The sequence below is a fragment of the Microcaecilia unicolor genome, chromosome 11, assembly GCF_901765095.1.
Source record: "Microcaecilia unicolor chromosome 11, aMicUni1.1, whole genome shotgun sequence".
NCBI lineage: Eukaryota > Metazoa > Chordata > Amphibia > Gymnophiona > Siphonopidae > Microcaecilia > Microcaecilia unicolor.
The window spans coordinates 136,694,103-136,707,569 of record NC_044041.1 but is presented as its reverse complement, the minus strand read 5'-3'; the positions used below and the strand labels follow the sequence as shown (position 1 = coordinate 136,707,569).

At 45.1% G+C, this 13,467-nt stretch overlaps 1 protein-coding gene across 1 annotated transcript in view; it reads right to left on the bottom strand.

Annotated features, from left to right (window-relative positions):
- The window catches only part of ACTN3 (actinin alpha 3), a 368,054-nt gene that overhangs the window by 147,095 nt on the left and 207,492 nt on the right, over window positions 1-13,467 (bottom strand). The window contains exons 12-16 of the mRNA XM_030217755.1: window positions 12,092-12,242; window positions 11,370-11,478; window positions 11,045-11,185; window positions 9,354-9,536; window positions 1,020-1,154 (exon numbers count right to left, since the gene is read on the bottom strand). Coding sequence (XP_030073615.1) covers window positions 1,020-1,154; window positions 9,354-9,536; window positions 11,045-11,185; window positions 11,370-11,478; window positions 12,092-12,242 — 719 coding nt within the window. The remainder of the gene's footprint in view (window positions 1-1,019; window positions 1,155-9,353; window positions 9,537-11,044; window positions 11,186-11,369; window positions 11,479-12,091; window positions 12,243-13,467) is intronic.

The following is a 13,467-nucleotide window of genomic DNA, read 5'->3' as shown; positions in this document are numbered from 1 at the left end:
TGTCTAACAATGGAGTTCTTTTCTGCTTCTAGAATACAATTTTATTGGAAACCTGCCTAGACTTGCATTGTGAATTATAAATAATTCCAAATAAACGATAATGAAAGACAATACAAATTAAGCTCTTCAGCTTTGATAAGAGTCTGAGGTTGGGAGGGTTACAAAATCATGAGTGGGATGGAACAGGTTAATAGGGAATGGTTATTTGTCAAATAATATTAAAACTAGGAGATTCTCCATGAGACTAACAGATAGCAGATTTAAAACAAATTTAATAAATATTTTTTTCAGTCAGTGTACAATTAAGCTTTGGAATTTGTACCAGAGGACATGATCAAAGTTAACAGTATAGCTAAGCTTAACAAAAGCCTGATAAAGTGTTCTGTTGGTTAGAGTAATGGGCTGGGAAGCAGGGAAGCCACATTTCAAGTCCTGCTTTTGCCTCTGACACTTTTGTGACCTTGGGTAAGTTACTATCTTCCATTAAATCAGATACCCACCTAAACTGAAGACCTTTTGGGACCACGGTATATACAATAGTGCTATAAAAATGATAAGTAGTATTGTTTTAGTTTCTAGAGGACAGATTCATGATCAGGTATTAGCACAGGAATTGTTACCTCTTATTCTTAGAATAAGTAACAGGGAAGGAATCTTCCCTGTTGAATCTTCTAGGTACTTCCAAGTGGCTCAAATTGGCCACTGTTGGAGGCAGAAAGTTGTGCTCAGTGGACCATTGGTCTAACTCAGCATGACACTTCTTAAGTTTGGGTACTGTGAAAAGAGGGGAGGGGATGGGGAGCAAGAGGGACTAGAGAGAAAGATGAAAGTAGCCAAGAGGAAAAGAGTGACAAGGAAGGATAGCGGAGGGAAGAGGAGCCAAGTAGAAGAGAAAAAGAGAGAAACTGTGGTGGGAGTTGAAAATAAAATGAAGAGGGTTGTAGCTGACACCTTTTTCATTCCCTCACTCTAATTTAATCCCAGATACTACACGCCTTATAAACATGCCTTTCTCTTACCTCCATCTTGGTCTGAATCCAGGGTCCAATGACATTTGCCTGGGCTGCAAACTGCCTACGTAAACGCTCATTGGCCTGCTGACGTGCCAGCTCCTCCTGCAGTGTCTGGTCTCTGTGGGGTACCAGACGCTTCACCTGAAACAGAGTTGGGAGGGAGTGTAAAAAACACAACACAAAGAAGGAGGTGTCAGGTTAATTGGCACAAAGAAGTGGTGACACCCCTACTCGCTCTTTCTTAGACCCACTCCTCATGAATGACTGCAGGATCACAATTGGTAGGAACAATGAACACTAAACATTTATTGAATACTTAAGTTTCAGACCAAATTGCTGATGGGGTCTGAAACTGGGGTCAGTTGTGGAGGTAAGGCAAGAATTTTACATAGTAAGATAATGAATGAGAGCAGACAAAGATAAAGTGGCCTGTCTAGTCTGCTCAATATGGTAGTTACATTTATAACTGCTAGTCCATGCGGGTTATCTTCTCCTCTCCCCCTATGCAAAATCAATTTCACTGTTGCTTTGAGCTCAATCCTTGGTTTTCAACCTCATGCCATTTACGGATCCTGTTTATCTCATGGCTTTTTGAATTCTATCACCATTTTCTATCATCACCACACCTACTACTACTATTTAACATTTATAAAGCGCTACTAGGGTTACGCAGCGCTGTACAATTAACAAAGAAGTACAGTCCCTGCTCAAAGGAGCTTACAATCTAATGGACAACATGTGAAGTCAGCTTACAATCTAATGGACAGTATGTGCGGACAGACAAATTGGGGCAGTCTAGATTCCTGGGTAGAGGTGAAATGGTTAGGTTCCGAAGGTGACATTGAAGAGATGGGCTTTGAGCAAGGATTTGAAGATGGGCAGGGAAGGGGCTTGGCGTATGGGCTGAGGAAGTTTATTCCAAGCATAGGGAGAGGCAAGGCAGAAAGGGCGGAGCCTGGAGTTGGCGATGGTGGGCAAGGGAACAGAGAGGAGGAATTTGTCCTGTGAGCGGAGGTTTCGGGTAGGAGCGTACGGGGAGATAAGGGTAGAGAGGTAGTGAGGGGCTGCAGATTGAGTGCATTTGTAGGTTAGTAGGAGAAGCTTGAACTGTATGTGGTACCTGATTGGAAGCCAGTGAAGTGACTTGAGGAGATGGGTGATATGAGTATATCGGTCTAGGCGGAAGATAAGACGCGCAGCAGAGTTCTGAACGGATTGAAGGGGGAATAGATGGCTAAGTGGGAGGCCAGTGAAGAGTAGGTTGCAGTAGTCAAGGCGAGAGGTAACGAGAGCATGGACGAGAGTTCGGGTGCTGTGCTCAGAGAGGAAAGGGTGAATTTTGCTGATGTTATAGAGAAAGAAGCGACAGGTCTTGGCTATCTGCTGGATATGCGCAGAGAAGGAGAGGGAGGAGTCGAAGATGACTCCGAGGTTGCGGGCAGATGAGACTGGGAGGATGAGGGTGCCATCTACTGAGATACAGAGTGGAAGAAGGGGAGAGGTGGGTTTGGGTGGAAAGACAATAAGCTCTGTCTTGGACATGTTCAGTTTCAGGTGGCGGTTGGACATCCATGCAGCAATGTCGGATAAGCAGACCGATACTTTGGCTTGGGTTTCCGCAGTGATGTCTGGTGTGGAGAGATAAAGCTGGGTGTCATCGGCGTAGAGATGATATTGGAAGCCATGGGATAAAATCAGCGAGCCCAGGGAAGAGGTATAGATCGAAAAGAGAAGGGGTCCAAGGACAGATCCCTGAGGAACTCCAACAGAGAGCGGGATGGGGGTGGAGGAAAATCCATGAGCGTGTACTCTGAAGGTACGGTGGGAGAGATAAGAGGAGAACCAGGAGAGGACAGAGCCCTGGAATCCAAATGAAGACAGTGTGGCAAGAAGTAAGTTATGATTGACAGTGTCAAAAGCGGCGGATAGGTCGAGGAGGATGAGGATGACCTTTGGATTTGGCAAGGAACAGGTCATTACAGACTTTAGTGAGTGCCGTTTCTGTCAAGTGTAGAGGGCGGAAAACCAGATTGAAGCGGATCAAGGATGGCATGAGAGGAGAGAAAATCGAGGCAGCGGCTGTGAACGGTGCGTTCAAGTATCTTGGAGAGGAAGGGTAGGAGGGAGATGGGGCGATAGTTGGAGGGACAGGTAGGGTTAAGTGATGGTTTTTTGAGGAGTGGTGTGACTACAGCATGTTTGAAGGTGTCAGGGACGGTTGCAGTGGAGAGAGAGAGGTTGAGGATATGGCAGATGGAGAGGGTGACAGTAGGAGAGATGGTGTTAAGCAAGTTGGTGGGGATGGGGTCAGAGGAACAGGTGGTGCATTTCGAGGAGGAAAGAAGGCGGGCAGTTTCCTCTTCGGTGATATTAGGAAAAGAAGAGAAGGAGGCCTGGGTTGGTTGGTTGAGGGGATGGGTTAGAGGAGGAGGTGGTTTGGTAGTAAATTCGAGGTTGATCTTCTGTACCTTATCGCGGAAGTAGTCCGCCAGTGATTGAGGAGAGAGTGAGGGGGGGGGGTGGGAGCGGAGGGCACTTTGAGGAGGGAGTTAAGGGTGGGGAAGAGACGATGAGGGTTGGAGCTGATGGAATTAGTTAGCTGGGTGTAATAGTCCTATTTGGCAAGGAATAGGGAGGAATGGATGGAGGATAGCATGAATTTGTAATGAATGAAGTCTGAATTGGTGCGAGATTTCCTCCAGAGGCGTTCAGCAGATCGGGCGCAGGAGTGAAGGTATCGGATGCAGGGGCTTAGCCAGGGCTGGGGATTAGTTCGCCTAGTGGGACGGGAGATGGATGGTGCAAAGGTATCCAGAGCAGATGAGAGAGTGGCATTGTAAGCGGAGACAGCTTTATCGACGGAGGACATGATGGAGGGGAGGAGATTAGAGATGCTAGAGGATAAGGTGGGAGGGTCAACGGCCTGGAGACTCCTGAAAGTAGTGGTTAGTGTAGGGCGGGGCTGAGGGGGAGGGTGATGAAGTGTGAACGTGATCAGGTGATGATCTGAGAGAGGAAGATCTGAGGCGCAGAAATTGGAGGGTGAGCAGGTAGAGGAGAGGATGAGGTCAAGACAATGGCCAGTTCGGTGAGTGGGGGTGATGGAGCTCAGCTGGAGGTTGAAGGAGGATGTCAGAGTGAGGAACTGAGAAGCGTAAGATTGGTCGTCAACGTGTATGTTAAAATTGCCAAGAATGAGGGACGGAGATGAGGGTTCAAGAAAAACGGAGAGCCAAGCATCGAAGTCGGTTAGGAAGGAGGGGTGGGATTTAACAGGGGGGCGGTAAATGACTGCAACTCTGAGTGGCAGCGGGTAGAATAGATGGATGGAGTGAACTTCAAAGGATGAGAAGCAGTGAGATTGCGGTAGGAGGAGGGGTTGAAAACTACAGGCGGGTGAAAGTAGTAACCCGACACCTCCTCCGCGGCCAACTGGGCGGGGAGTGTGGGAGAAAAGATAACCTCCATGGCACAGGGCCGCGACTGAGGCTGAGTCATCGGGGGTGAGCCAGGTTTCAGTTAGGGCGAGCAGATGAAGGGAGCGGGAGATGAAGAGATCGTGGGTGAAGGAAAGTTTGTTGCACCTCTAGGAGGTCCATTCCAGGCAACCACCAACCTTTCTGTGAAAAGATTTTCTGAAGTTGTTTCTGATATTATATTATGTCCCCTAATTCCAAACTTTTTTTCCTTTGTAAAGGGTTCATTTGCATTTAAATATATGTGCCATATTTCCCCTGTCTCATTTCTTTTCCAAGGTGTACTATTTGATTCTCAAGTCTCCTCCTTCTAACGCAGACCATGCATTTTGGTTCCTTTCTACTGAACCACCTCTAGCCTCTCTATATCCTTACTGATATACAACCTTCAAAACTGAAGACAGTATTCCAAGTGAGACCTCACCAATGACTTGTATGGGGTCATTATCACTTCCTCCTTTCTGCTTGTTATGCCACTCTCTCTGCAAGTTAGCATCCTTCTGGCTTTGGCCACCACATTGCTCTATTGTTTCACTACCTTAGGGACTGTCTCTTCATGTTCAAGTGTACAGCACTGCGTATGTCTAGTAGTGCTTTAGAAATGATAAGTAGTAGTACTAGTACCTTGAGATCACTGTTCCCTCTTAGCTGAGCATGAGTCCTCCACCTACAGTCCTGTCAGTGGGTGATGCTGACAGGCAAGCTCTGTAGGACTTCAGGGAACCTGCCTGTCACAAGTAACTGAAAACACAATATTGAAACGCTACCCTCCACTGGCCCACCCACTTTGAGCTCAGGCCCAATCAGTAGCAGCACACCTATGATGTGGCTGGCAGGAATCCCAAGCCCCACCAGCTAAAAACTCTCAACAACTGCATACGTTGTAAATAGCAGATCTTCACCTGCAGTGATGAGCAACTGATACATGCTGTGGGGCGAACATGAGCAGTGTGTACTAGTTGCTGCTCACTGCCAATGAAAATCTTCTATTTAAAAGGTATGCGGGGGGGGGGGGGGGGGGGGGGGAAATGTGTGAGAGACCATATGGATGCAGGCGACAGAGGACGAGACCATATCACTTGTGGGACAAGGAGGAGTTCTGCCCACCCATCTTGGGCCCAGGCCCACCAAAAATTGGATGTCTGGCTATGCCCCTGCTTCCTCCTACTGCACACAGCTCCTTGGATTTTTGCACTCCAAATGCATCACTTAGTCCTACTTCACATTAAAACATAACTGCTAAGCATTCAGTCATCAGTCTTTAGTTTTTGTAGATTATTTCATGGAGCCGCTTGATAACAGTGATCCTAATATGATCGGATTTGATATTAGCTTTGAAGTAAGTACACATAGGAAATCAAATACGTTAGTGTTTAACTTTAAAAAAGGAGACTATGACAAAATGAGAAGAATGGTGCAAAGAAAACTTAGAGGAGCGACTACGAGGGTCAAAAATTTACATCAGGCATGGATGCTGTTCAAAAACACCATCCTGGAAGCCCAGGCCAAATATTAAAAAAGGAGGACGAAGACCAAATGACAGCCGGCGTGGTTAAATAGTGAGGTGAAGGAAGCTATTAGAGCTAAAAGAAAATCCTTCAGAAAATGGAAGAAGGAACCGACTGAAAATAATAAGAAACGGCATAAGGAATGTCAAGTCAAATGCAAAGTGCTGATAAGGAAAGCTAAGAGGGACTTCGAAAAAAAGATTGCGTTGGAGGCAAAAACACATAGTAAAATGTTTTTTAGGTACATTAAAAGCAGGAAGCCAGCAAAAGAATCGGTTGGACCGCTAGATGACCGAGGAGTAAAAGGGGCGATCAGGGAAGACAAAGCCATAGCGGAGAGATTAAATGAATTCTTTGCTTCGGTCTTCACTGAGGAAGATTTGGGTGGGATACCGGTGCCGGAAATGGTATTCGAAGCTGACGATTCGGAGAAACTTAATGAATTCTCTGTAAACCTGGAGGATGTAATGGGGCAGTTCTACAAACTGAAGAGTAGCAAATCTCCTGGACCAGATGGTATTCATCCCAGAGTACTGATAGAACTGAAAAATGAGCTTGCGGAGCTATTGTTAGAAATATGTAATTTATCCTTAAAATCGAGCGTGGTACCGGAAGATTGGAGGGTGGCCAATGTAACGCCGACTTTTTAAAAAGGTTCCAGAGGAGATCCGGGAAATTATAGACCGGTGAGTCTGAGTCGGTGCAGGGCAAAATGGTAGAGACTATTATTAAGAACAAAATTACAGAGCATATTCAAAAGCATGGATTAATGAGACAAAGTCAACATGGATTTAGTGAAGAGAAATCTTGCCTCACCAATCTACTACATTTCTTTGAAGGGGTGAACAAACATGTGAATAAAGGGGAGCCAGTTGATATTGTGTATCTGGATTTTCAGAAGGCGTTTGACAAAGTACCTCATGAAAGACTCCAGAGGAAATTGGAGGGTCATGGGATAGGAGGTAGTGTTCTATTGTGGATTAAAAACTGGTTAAAAGATAGAAAACAGAGAGTAGGGTTAAATGGTCAGTATTCTCAATGGAGAAGGGTAGTTAGTGGGGTTCCCCAGGGCTCTGTGCTGGGACCGCTGCTTTTTAACATATTTATAAATGACCTAGAGATGGGAGTCACTAGTGAGGTAATTAAATTTGCTGATGACACAAAGTTATGCAAAGTCATTAAATCGCAGGAGGATTGTGAAAAATTACAAGCGGACCTTACGAGACTGGGAGACTGGGCGTCTAAATGGCAGATGACGTTTAATATGAGCAAGTGCAAAGTGATGCATGTGGGAAAGAGGAACCCAAATTATAGCTATGTCATGCAAGGTTCCACGTTAGGAGTCACGGACCAAGAAAGGGATCTAGGTGTCGTCGTTGATGATACATTGAAACCTTCTGCTCAGTGTGCTGCTGTGGCTAAGAAAGCAAATAGAATGTTAGGTATTATTAGGAAAGAAATGGAAAACAAAAATGAGGATGTTATAATGCCTTTGTATCGCTCCATGGTGCGACCGCACCTCGAATATTGTGTTCAATTCTGGTCGCCGCATCTCAAAAAAGATATAGTGGAATTAGAAAAAGTGCAGAGAAGGGCGACAAAAATGATAAAGGGGATGGGACGACTTCCCTATGAGGAAAGGCTAAAGCGGCTAGGGCTCTTCAGCTTGGAGAAAAGGCGGCTAAGGGGAGATATGATAGAGGTCTATAAAATGAGTGGAGTTGAACGGGTAGATGTGAAGCATCTGTTCACTCTTTCCAGAAATCAGTGTATATTTTCTAGCAAAAAAGGTGCCGGTACTCAAATGGCAGGCAGCCCTTCAGGGGTGGGAGTGATCACTGAGAGTGCCACCCCACAATAGCCAGGCCCCCTGCAACCAGTCACAGAACCTATGTTAAGGCAGAATTGTTGTGTAGAGCCTGAGCTCTTTCATTAAAACTTGGAGACCATGGGTCAATTTTAGCAGACAATGGAAAAGGTGCCGGTACTCAGTACCCACCAAGTGCCCCCTCAAAAAAAAGCCCTGCCAAAAATACTAGGACTAGGGGGCATGCAATGAAGATACAATGTAGTAAATTTAAAACAAATCTGAGAAAATGTTTCTTCACTCAACATGTAATTAAACTCTGGAATTCGTTGCCAGAGAATGTGGTAAAGGCAGTTAGCTTAGTGGAGTTTTAAAAAGGTTTGGATGGCGTCCTAAAGGAAAAGTCCATAGACTTATTAAATGGACTTGGGGAAAATCCACTATTTTTTTTTTTTGCTATATTTGTACCCTGCGCTTTCCCACTCATGGCAGGCTCAATGCGGCTTACATGGGGCAATGGAGGGTTAAGTGACTTGCCCAGAGTCACAAGGAGCTGCCTGTGCCTGAAGTGGGAATTGAACTCAGTTCCTCAGGACCAAAGTCCACCACCCTAAGCACTAGGCCACTCCTCCACTGGAATAAGCAGTATAAAATGTTTTGTATATTTTTGGGATCTTGCCGGGTATTTGTGACCTGGATTGGCCACTGTTGGAAACAGGATGCTGGGCTCAATGGACCTTTGGTCTTTCCGAGTATGGCAATACTTGCGTACTTATTTTGTCTACTTCATCAAGGTTTTTTTTTCTCTGTTTCATATCTTTGTGTCTTGCAGCCATATTTAAGCTATTTTTATACCGTTTTAATAGTTGTTTCCATTCTTCTCTACAAGTATCATTCTTTAATTTTCTCCATTTGTGCTCTAAACAATGACACTGTCTTTTTAAAGCTAGTAATTCAACAGAAAACCAGAGAATTTTAGATCTTCTGTTAACTCTTAATTCTTGTTCAGAAGCAATAGAGTCAAGAACTGAAACCATTGTAGAATTCCATGATGAGAGTAAAACATCAGGATTAGATTCAGAGTTATCTAAAAGTGGTATTACCGATGATCAATAAAATAATTTGTCTATTTTTCCTCTGCCTCTTTGAGTTTTAGAAAGAGGAGGTTGCAATAACTGGGAAGAAAAATAATTCAAGGTAAAGGTACAGACAATATGATCTGACCAAACTACTGGTCCCCAGTTTAAAAAAAAGGTCAGTGAAGATGGGTGGTTTGCATATTACAAATCCAGCATTTGACCTTTTTCATGAGTAACTGTTATAACAGGTAATAAAAACTGTAAATCTGAAAAAAAAATGATAAAACATCCCTTGCAGAAACATCAGACACATTATCAAAATGTAAATTAAAATCCCCTAAGATTACTAGCTTAGAAAATGTAATACTTGCTTCAATAATCTGCTCATACAACATGGAAGATTTTGAAGACTATAAACAAGCAGAAACCCTATTGTACTTGTAGTATCAGACTTTCTGCCTCATACTCACAGTCTCCCATTTGTTGGAGATATCCAGATGAGTGAGGTTGGTATAAGGGTTGATACCAGAGAGTTTTATCCCATAGGTATGAGCTATCTTCTGAATCTCAGCCTGGATCCCCAGGATGGCATTTTTCTCTTTGTCTGCTTCAGGTAGTGTAACCTTAAATTGTTCATGAGCTGTGATCAGGCTCTGCAGGGGAACAGGAGCAAAAAAAGACAAAGAACTATTTTAAAAACTGTAGGGAATGCGCAGTGACTGGATCTAATTGATGCTGTGTGATTTTAGTGAATGTGTTGCTGCCTGTCCTTAAATATCCTTGATGCTGTGTGTCTTTCCTGCTTATTTTCAAAGGAGAAGGGCGGCCATCTTCCGACACAAATTGGGAGATGGCCGGCCTTCTCCTAAAGCCGGCCAAATCGGTATAATCGAAAGCCGATTTTGGCCGGCTTCAACTGCTTTCCGTTGCGGGGCCGGCCAAAGTTCAAGGGGGCGTGTCGGCAGTGTACCGAAGGTGGGACGGGGGTGTGGTTAAGAGATGGCTGGCCTCGGCTGATAATGGAAAAAAGAAGGCCAGCCCTTACGAGCATTTGGCCGGCTTTACTTGGTCCCTTTTTGTTCACGACCAAGCCTTGAAAAGGTGCCCGAACTGACCAGATGACCACCGGAGGGAATCGGAGATCACCTCCCCTTACTCCCCCAGTGATCACCAACCCCTGCCCACCCAAAAAAAAAAAAATAAATAAAAAACATTTTTTTTTTGCCAGCCTCTATGCCAGCTCATACCTAGCTTCATCACAGCACTATGCAGGTCCCTGGAGCAGTTTTTAGTGGGTACTGCAGTGCACTTCAGGCAGGTGGACCCAGGCCTATCCCCCCCCTACCTGTTACACTTGTGATGGTAAATGGGAGCCCTCCAAAACCCACCCAAAACCCACTGTACCCACATCTAGGTGCCCCCCGTTACCCTTTAAGGGCTATGGTACTGTTGTACAGTTGTGGGTAGTGGGTTTTGGGGGGGGGTTGGGGGGGTTTGGGGGGTTTGGGGGGCTCAGCACCCAAGGTAAGGGAGAAGGGAGCTATGCACCTGGGATCAATTTGTGAAGTCCACTGCAATGCCCCCTAGGGTTCCCGGTTGGTGTCCTGGCATGTCAGGGGGACCAGTGCACTACAAATGCTGGCTGCAAATGGCTTGGATTTGGCTGGGTTTGAGATGACCGCCATTAGTTTCCATTATCGGTGAAAACCAATGGCAGCTATTCTCTAATGCCAGCGATCATTAAAGGGTGGCCCAAATGTTGAGATTTGGCCGGCCCTGACCGTATTATCGAAACGAAAGATGGGCGGCCATCTTGTTTCGATAATACAGTCGGGTACGCCGCTTTACGGGGCCGTCATTACAGATGGCCACCTTTCTAGATGGCCGGCCCCGTTCGATTATGCCCCTCCACGTATGTGTGTGTATGCACATAATGAAAAATTCACTGCCTGTCCCTCAGTCTTTCAGATGCTGTGTGTCTCTGTATTTGTATGTGTAACCAGCAAGTCACAGCCATATCTTTGGATCTTCTTGATACTGTGGGGATGGGTGTGTGTGGGTATGTGTGGGTGTGTTTATGCTTCGCCACCCATAGTTAAATCTCCTTGTTGCTCTCTGTGTGTATTCGTATTTGGATGTGCGGATGCATCACTGTCCATACCTGAATCTCCTCAATGCTGTGTACAATGAACATATCCTGCAGATCTTCAATGGCTCCATCCATCCAATTGTTGAAGGGAGCAGCTCTCTTTGCAAATTCCAGGTACAGTTGGTCAATGGTCTCCAGGAGTTTCTCCACACGCTGGGGAAAGGAATGTGTGGTGGTGTGTTACTGCCTCAGCCCACACATGGCACCCTGAGCCCCCAGTCTCAGCCCCCAGAAGATCATCTACTCCCATTTGTCCTCTTCCCACAGCATGGCCCTGAGTTTTCTGCAGGGCCTTCATGCAACATGTCAGCATTCACCAAGTTCCTACTGCCATTACCTCGAGAGAATCTCTCCGTTTCTGGGTCAAGGTACCCAGGTTGTCCCATTGGTCACAGATTGACTGACAACGAGCATTCACAGAAGCAGCATCATGATAGTCCAACTCACTGTAACACAAGGAATATGTCGTGAGCATCAGGTTTTCTACAGCATGCTGCGAAATGTTGTTTTTCTATATTCTATTGTGCAAACAGCAAGGTGGGATTTTTGCCAAGATTTAAAGTGTCCTTTCCTTCCACTTTTGACATTGCAGGAGGTACCATTACAGTCAGAAGAACCCTACCAATCTGCAAAAGATTGTTTTCAGTGGAACCTCCTGCAATGTCAAAAGGGAAGAAGACAACCTTTTAAATGAGTGGGCTTCATTCCTGCTTCCACTGAACCACCAAAGATGAAAGGTAGGTCTGGGAGGGGAGGGGGGATTGTGACTCTTGCAGGCTGGGGGAAGGGAAACTGAATTGGTGGGGGTAGGTGGGAGGGGGATTGTTTGTTACTATTTTTATTTTAAAGTCAGGTGGGTCCTAACTGATAGTGCTAGCTGAATATCAACCAACTGTTTATCAAGGTTTCTTTTGGCCACTGGAGCTATTTACCTCTCTTTTCCATTAACATTTCTCGCCTTGCTTTTTTTTGCTTCACTCTGATTTATCTACTTGATCTCTTCTTTTGCAGAGAAGGGCACTTGCTGTAGTATAGTGCCATGCAGCACTAAGTTCTTACTTGAGCTCCTGTGCTATGGCAGCAATCTGCTCCACACGGTCCTGGTGGGCAGCCAGATCACTCTCAAATGCCTCATGTTTGCGCATCAGGGCCCGGATCTCCATTAGCGAGGCTGACTCGTAGTCCTTCAGGCTCAGCAGCTCCTCTTTACCTACAGAGAAAGGTAGGCCTGAGTAGTAGGGAAGAACCTTGACTGTGCATCCGCTGGGAGATTCCTACCTATAAGGATCCTAAAGACTGTACACACATGGGATAATTCTGGCCCTCTGTTATACAATTACTCCCCAAACAGAGCACATGTATTCTTGTACAAGGTACACCTGCTCCAAGGAAGGTGCAAATGTATGTGCACTCTAGGCATGTATAAATGTATTTTGTTTATTTATTTTCCAGTATTTGATCAATATATAATAACAGCATGGTGGTTTAAAATACCATAATATAATCTACTCATGACAAACACATATGAAATAGACAACACAAAGATCAAGGGGACATCCAAGAAAGGGGAGGGGAGTGGGCAATAGGACAACATAATAACCTAGTAACAATGTAAGGCATCAAGAAACAAAGGGAAGGAAGTAGTGAAGGGAAAGGAAGCTGCCATTCCCTGCAAATGAAAAATTCATGCTCAGGAAAAATACAGTCAAAAATACATTGGGATGATATTCAAAAGGGTTTAACTGGGCAGGAGAGGCTCCTGCCTTGTTAAACTCCACTAAGCTTGCCATTACCGGATATTCAATGGCACTTAACTAGTTAGTACTGCTGAATATCCCCACTAACTGCCATCCCCTAACCGGCTAGGTTAGGGGTGGGTTATGGGCAAAGTGTCAATATGAATATCGCTGTTAACCGGCTAAGTAACTGCATAAAGTTAGGATAACAAAATAGCTGCCTAACTTTATGTGGCAAGTTCGGTCTGAATATCAGCTAGTGCCTAGTTAACTTCCAGGCCAGCAGATATGCTTGGATATTCAGTGCCGACAACTGTGGGAAGACAATGAGGTAGATACTCAGCAGTTTTTTAGCCGCTACCACCAAGGTTAATTCCTGGATATTCAATGCAGAGTCATGCCAAGGCAATGGCACTGAATATCCAGGTTTATGCACACAGCTATCTCTTATTCCATTAAGGGCCTCATTTTCAAAGCACTAGACTTACAAAGTTCCATAGGTTACCATGAAACCTATGAAAATATGCCTCAGCACTTAACCACTTAAGTGACACCACATAAAGATAGGACTAACTTTTATGTGGTCCAGTATGGCCGCTTAACTTAAGCAGTAAACCATAGAATGTTTGCACTTAACCACATCAGTGCCGACTCTGCCCCCAGACTACACACAAAATAGCCAGCTTTCACTTCAGCGGT